Below are 7333 nucleotides of genomic sequence, written 5' to 3' on the forward strand. Positions count from 1 at the left end.
ATTACTCAGTTATTTCCTTATATAATCCTTTACATATAATCATGTATTAGTTTACACTCGGAAAAATTAGTGCCCGAAGAACACCTTACTCCTCAGCCGTTTCCCTATATAGATCTTATAGTCGGAGAAATGTTTAGAGCAGACACAGTGCAGAGCATGATTTAAGGGAAAAAGTTATACCAGGACAAGAATCTGCGGCCCAAACGGTAGTGCCTCTGCCTGCTAGGGCACGTGTTACGTAGCAGGCTGGCCCAGGCAGCAGCGTTCAGTATCATAAAGATACCCGCTGTATGGCAGGCTTAGAGCAAGAGCCACTCCTCCTGAAAAGGAGTTGCAGTACCCTGCGTCCAGTTTTTATGGAAGCTGGCCTCGGGTTGGCAAGCCCTCAAACATCCGAGGGCTTAAACCCCTCCGGTGTAATCATGCCTAGGTGGCTGTATACCCTGCCAACCCTGCTGCTATGTACTGGCTCAAAGCATCCTCCTATGGAAATCACTGGAAGCTGCCAGCAGGTGGCTGCAGACCTTGTCAGCTCTGTTGCTACTGTGCTGACTCAAAGCTTCCTCCTATAGAACTCCTTAGAAGTAGCATGCCCCTAGATAAGAGATGTTGCACACTGCACCCCCTTCACTGCGCACGGCCCGCCTCCTTGCCTTGGTGACCTAATGGGGGTGGACCCATCACCTGTCACTCCCGTGAATGTCTTCACCCTATCACTATCCTTAAAGATGACCTCACTCACTACCCTGCCCCCTAACCTATATTCAATCAATACAGACGCTCCCGGACGTTCCGGGCCTCACCTGCCTCCACGTCAGTGGCGCTGCAGGCCCCCAAGCCCAGCTGCACTTTCTTTGTGCTTCTATGTCTTGTCTCTTTATTTCTCGGAGCCAGTGCCTCGGGACAGTGATAAGGGACACCCCACGACCCTAGCAGGGCTGGACCCTACACCCCCCGCCAAGCCAACCACTCACCTTGGCATCCTTGAAGCTCAGGAGCAGGGCATCCCGCTTGGCTCCCGCCAGCTGCACGCTGGCCATGGACATGACGTTGCCGAAGAAGGAGAAGGAGGCGGCGAGTTCGAGCTTCTCCCGGTGGGCCTTCCCCTCTAGGGAGAGGCCAGGGCTCAGGGCTCAGGGCTCAGGGCTCAGGTCTCAGGGCCCAAGGCCCAGCCACTCCTGGCACCCCTGCAGCCCATGGCCACCCCACCATACTCACCTGTGCTCCTGTCATTCTTGGTCAGAGCCTGGAGGAGGGAGGAAGAGAGGGCAGTAAGGGGCCACACCTGGTGGCTTACCTCATCCAGGGAACAAGACCACCAAGGCTGGCCCCTGCCACCTGGGAGCTCTGCCCAAACCCTCTCTGCCATAGGGAGGGAGCAGGCCAGGGGCTTCTGCAGACAGCTGTGCACACCTGCTCCCCACCCCGCTTACACTCTCACACCCACGGCTGGCCCTGGCACAGGCCCCTCCCCAGAAATCCCCCACCTCATGGCTCCCTAGCAGCCAGGCCCGTGCGGCAAGCACTTGGGGTCAGAGTGCACTCTTTGCACACTGCCAAACCTGCCTGGTGGCACACCCACAGCTACTTGTTACGTGTGCCTGTTAGAGAGAGGAAGCCCTGAGCTATCCGGATGCCCCAGGCTCCCCCAGGCTGCAGCTCCACCTCCTCCCTTTCCGCTACCTTGCTGTGATGATAAGAGACTGTTCTTTGCTACTAAGTAGCTAAAGTAACTAGCATCTTTATATGCCCCTTTCTCAAGGCAAGGAAAAGGTGGTTTTGTTTTTGTTTTTTTTTTGAGACAGGTCTCACTCTGTCCCCAGGTTGGAGTACAGTGGCACGATCTTGGCTCACTGCAACCTCTGCCTCCCAGGTTCAAGTGATTCTTCTGCCTCAGCTTCCCTAGAGTAGCTGGGATTACAGGCACACACCATCACATCTGGCTAATTTTTGTATTTTTAGTAGAGATGGGGTTTCACCATGTTGGCCAGGCTGGTCTCCTGACCTCACGTGAGTCACCCACCTTAGCCTCTCAAAGTGCTGGAATGACAGGTGTGAACCACCACGCCAGGCCTTTTTTTGTTTTTTTGGGATAGGGACTCACTGTCTCCCAGGCTAGAGTACACGGTAGCAATCATGGCTCACTGCAGCCTCGACCTCTTAGGCTCAGGTGATCCTCCCACCTCAGCCTCCCAAGTAGCTGGGCCCACGCATGTGAGTGAGACTTATTTGTTTGTTTAATTATTTTTGAGATGGAGTCTCACTCTGTTGCCCAGGCTGGAGTGCAGTGGTGTGATCTCAGCTCAGTGCAACCTCTGCCTCCTGAGTTCAAGCAATTCCACCTCAGCCTCAGCCTCCCAAGCAGGTGGGATTACAGGCATGCACCACCATGACCAATTTTTTTATGTTTAGTAGAGAAGGGGTTTTGCCATGTTGGCCAGGCAGGTCTCCAACCCCTGACCTCAGGTGATCCGCCCACCTTGGCTTCCCAAGGTGCTATGATTACAGGCATGAGCCATCATGCCCAGCTCAAGCTTCCTTAAATAAAGGGTATCTACAAAAAGTCTACAGTAATGTGGCACTGGGAGTGAAACACTGAAAGTTTTCTCTCTTCGTCCAAGGAGGCCTGATCGCTCCCTGACAAGTGTAAGGTCAATATGCAGAGATCAACTGCACTTCTGCATACATGTAAGAAGGGTAACCACTCAGAAGAATTTTAAGAAAAACATAGGCCAGGCATGGTGGCTCACGCCTATAATCCTGGCACTTTGGGAGGCCGAGGCGGGCGGGATCACCTGAGGTCGGGAGTTTGAGACCAGCCTGACCAACATGGAGAAACCTGTCTCTACTAAAAATACAAAAATGGGCTGGGCATGGTGGTGTGCATCTGTAATCCCAGCTACTTGGGAGGCTAAGGCAGGCTTGAACCTGGGAGGCAGAGGCTGCAGTGAGCCAAGATCATGCCACTACATCCCAACTTGGGCAACAACAGCAAAACTCCAACTTAAAAAAAAAATAGAAAAGAAAAATGTGCACATAGTCAAATGGTCTAATGTCTAATTGGCATCTTAGGAGAAAGGGGACAGAATCAGTAGCTAAAGAAATAGTGACCAAGGCCAGGCGCCATGGCTCATATCTGTAATCCCAGCACTTTGGGAGGCCAAATTGGGTGGATCAACTGAGGTCAGGAGTTCAAGACCAGCCTGACCAATATGGTGAAACCTCATCTCTACTAAAAATACAAAAATTAGCTGGGTGTGGTGGCATGCGCCTGTAGTCCCAGCTACTCAGGAGGCTGAGACAGGAGAATCGCTTGAACCCAGGTGGCGGAGGTTGCAGTGAGCCGAGATCACACCACTGTACTCCAGCCTGGGCAACAGAGAAAGAAGAGTGACCAAAACTTTTCCAAAAAGGATGAAAAGCATCAATCTACAGTCTCAAAAGTCAGTAAACCTGAAGAAAAATAAATGCAAAGAAAACCACACTCAGGCTGGACGTGTGACTCACGCCTGTAATCCCAGCACTTTGGGAGGCTGAGGTGGGCAGATCACTGAGGTCAGGAGTTCAAGACCAGCCTGACTAACTTGGCAAAACCTCATCTCTACTAAACATACAAAAATTAGCTGGGCGTGGAGGCGGACGCCTGTAATCCCAGCTACTCTGGAGGCTGAGTCAGTAGAACGGCTTGAACTTGGGTGTCGGACGCTGAAGTGAGCTGAGATCACTCCACTGCACTCCAACCTGGGCGAAAGAGCAAGACTCTGTCTCAAAAAAAAAAATTAGTTTCAATAAAAGGATATTTACAGGGTTTCAAAATAAGTCTGTACAATGAACTTTTTAGTTACAAAAGGAAAAAATAACCTCACGGTGGGGGAATCCAGCCCAACACTACCCAACTACACACTAAAGCACCAGCACCCGGTCATGAGGCAAAAGCCTCCAGCTGCCTCCTGAAAGCTGAGGGGGATGCTGTGTGCCTCTGCTGTGGTGTTCCAGCCAATACAAACTTCTCATCTAAAAACCTGAGAATATCTTGGCCGGGGAAGGTGGCTAACACCTGTAATCCCAGCACTTTGGGAGGCTGAGGTGGGCGGATCACTGAGGTCAAGAGTTCAAGACCAGCCTGACCAACATGGTGAAATTTCATCTCTACTAAAAAAACAAAAAATTAGCTGGGCATGGTGGTGCACACCTGTGATCCTAGCTGGGGCAGGAGAATGGCTTGAACCCCAGAGATGGAGGTTGAAGTGAGAAGAGATCACGCCACCACACTCCAGCCTGGGCAAAAGAGTGAGACCCCATCTCAAAAAACTAAAATAAAAAATAAACACCTGGCCGGGTGGCTCACACCTATAATCCCAGCACTTTGGGAGACTGAGGCGAGTGGATCACTTCAGGTCAGGAGTTCGAGACCAGCCTGACCAACATGGAAAAAGCCTGTCTCTACTAAAAATACAAAATTAGCTGTGCATGGTGGCAGGCATCTGTAATCCCATCTACTCAGGAGGCTGAGGCAAGAGAATCGCTTGAACCCGGTAGGTGGAAGCTGCAGTGAGCAGAGATGGTGCCTTTGCACTCCAGCCTAGCCAACAAGAGCGAAACTCTGTCATTTTTTTTTTTTTTTTTTCTGAGACGGAGTTTCACTCATGTTACCCCGACTGGAGTGCAATGGCGCGATCTCGGCTCACCGCAACCTCCACCTCCTGGGTTCAGGCAATTCTCCTGCCTCAGCCTCCTGAGTAGCTGGGATTACAGGCACGCACCACCATGCCCAGCTAATTTGTTTTTGTATTTTCGGTAGAGATGGGGTTTCACCATGTTGACCAGGATGGTCTCGATCTCTTGACCTCGTGATCCACCCGCCTCGGCCTCCCAAAGTGCTGGGATTACAGGCTTGAGCCACCGCGCCCGGCGAAACTCTGTCTTAAAAAAAATAAATACATAAAAGGCTGGGCGTGGTGGCTCGTGCCTGTAATCCTAGCACTTTGGAAGGCCGAGGTGGGCAGATCACTTGAGGTCAGAAGTTCAAGACCAGCCTGGCCAACACGGTGAAACTAGTCTCTACTAAATTACAAAAATTAGCTGGGCATGATGGCGGGCACCTGTAATCTCAGCTACTCAGGAGGCTGAGATGGGACAATCGCTTGAACCTGGGAGACAGTGGTTGCAGTGGGCCGAGATCGCGTCACCGCACTCCAGCCTGAGCGGCTGAGCGAGACGCCATCTGAAATAAATAAAGAAAATTTAAAAAAAAAAACACCTGGATATATCTGACAATCTCACCCTACCAGTAAGACTCACCCTACCGACACTCTGTAGCCTTCAAACAAGAGTGTCATTAAAGACAAAAACTGAGCACCTGTTTTAGGTTAAACAGCTGTGACATCGATGCCATGCTCAGCCAAGGATGTTGTTGGGACAATGGCCAGCTCTGACTAAGGCCTGGAGTCGCACTGGTGTTGACATCCTGATTTAGAATACTGCTCTGTGGTTCTGGAAGACATTGTCTCACTGTCAGAAAGCACAAAATCCATCTAGGACCTAAGGGGCATCCTGTCTGCAATTTACTCTCCAGGTTCAGAAAAAAAAGAGAAAGGAAGCAGGAATGGCAGAATGTCCACATCTGGACGCTGGGTGAAGGTACGCAGGAAATCTGTGCACTCCTCCTGCAACCCTTCTAACAACGCAGCGTGGCTGAGCGCAGTGGCTCACACCTGTAATCCCAGCACTTTGGGAGGCCGAGGTGGGCCCAAGGTCAGGAATTCTAGACCCGCCTGACCAACATGGTCAAACTCCATCTCTACTAAAAATACAAAAATTAGCCGGTGTGGTGACATGTGCCTGTAATCCCAGCTACTCAGGAGGCTGAGGTGGCAGAATCGCTTGAACCCAGGAGGCAGAGGCTGCAGTGAGCCAAGATTGTGCCACTGTACTCCAGCCTGGGCAACAAGAGCAAAACTCTTTCAAAAAAAAACAAAAAGCGGGGGGGAAACATATTAATTTCAACAAAGTCCTGTATATTTTCTTCCTGGTAAAGGGGCCTTGTATGCTGCCCAAGGCCACATGTTCACCCTCTTCCTGTCCATGTCTTCCCCTCCCTCTCTCTGCAAAGCAGCAGCCCCTTAAAACCCTGAGGGGCAACTGGCCTTGCTTCTTGCCTCCCTGAGACTGAGGTACCAGCAGACACTCCCACCCTCCTCACTGCTCTCATGTTCTGTGCCTTCCTTTCTGTGGCCGTGGGTGAGCCTGCACTAGATTCTCTGGGACAGGTTCAACACAGCTGCACGAGACCGGGCGCAGTGGCTCACGCCTATAATCCGAGAGCTTTGGGAGGCCGAGGCATGTGAATCACCTAAGGTCAGGACTAGCCTGAGCAACATGGTGAAATCCTGTCTCTAATAAAAATTAGCCGGGCATGGTGGTGTGCACCTGTAGTCCCAGCTACTCAGGAGGCTGAGGCAGGAGAATCCCCTGAACCTGGGAGGCAGAGGTTGCAGTGAGCTGAGATCGTGCCACTACACTCCAGCCTCAGCAACAGACCGAGATTCTGTCTCAAAAAAAAAAAGACAGCTGCATGAAAGATGGCTGTCTCCCTCCCTCTCCAGGTGAATCTGGGCTGGAGGCTGCCTGAAGGACAGGCTGTGTTGGCAGGGACGGTGCCCTCCTGGTCTAGCCCTTCAAGTGACTGGCAGCTTCTGCCTTATCCATCTGGGGCTCTGAGCTCCTATAAGAAGCTCAACTATACCAACACAGCCATGCTGCCAGGAAAACCAAGCTAGCCATGTTGGGGGACTGGGCAGAGTGGAGGGACGGGGTGGGGGTGGGGGAAGACACATGTAGCCTGTCCCTAGCTCCTGAAGTCATCCCAGTCAAGGCTCAGCCCAGCCCTGCTGGAGCAGAGCCAAGGGCTCCCCACACTCCAATGAATCCTGAAAACCTGACCCCCAGGTGTGTGTGATGATGATGACAGACCTTGTTTGTATGTTCCAGGGCAGTTCGTTACAGAGCAACAACTAGACTGACCCCAGGAGGAGGGCTTGAGCCCAGGAGTTTGAGGCCAGGCTGGGCAACATAGCAAGACCCCATTTCTTAAAAACAAAAAACAGCCGGGCGCGGTGGCTCAAGCCTGTAATTCCAGCACTTTGGGAGGCCGAGGCGGGTGGATCACGAGGTCAAGAGATCGAGACCATCCTGGTCAACATGGTGAAACCCCGTCTCTACTAAAAATACAAAAACATTAGCTGGGCATGGTGGTGCGTGCCTGTAATCCCAGATACTGAGGAGGTTGAGGCAGGAGAATTGCCTGAACCCAGGAGGCGGAGGTTGCGGTGAG

General features: G+C 51.9%; 1 protein-coding gene across 4 annotated transcripts in view; it reads right to left on the bottom strand.

Moving 5' to 3' along the window:
• The window catches only part of CPSF1 (cleavage and polyadenylation specific factor 1), a 22581-nt gene that overhangs the window by 8054 nt on the left and 7194 nt on the right, over window positions 1–7333 (bottom strand). For all 4 annotated transcript variants that reach the window (XM_032256208.1, XM_032256197.1, XM_032256189.1 and 1 more), the window contains 2 exons: window positions 1219–1246; window positions 975–1108 (listed from right to left, as the gene is read on the bottom strand). In XM_032256208.1, coding sequence (XP_032112099.1) covers window positions 975–1108; window positions 1219–1246 — 162 coding nt within the window. The remainder of the gene's footprint in view (window positions 1–974; window positions 1109–1218; window positions 1247–7333) is intronic.

Source organism: Sapajus apella, unplaced genomic scaffold (genome assembly GCF_009761245.1).
Source record: "Sapajus apella isolate SASKATOON/1434 unplaced genomic scaffold, GSC_monkey_1.0 scaffold3, whole genome shotgun sequence".
Classification (NCBI taxonomy): Eukaryota; Metazoa; Chordata; class Mammalia; order Primates; family Cebidae; genus Sapajus; species Sapajus apella.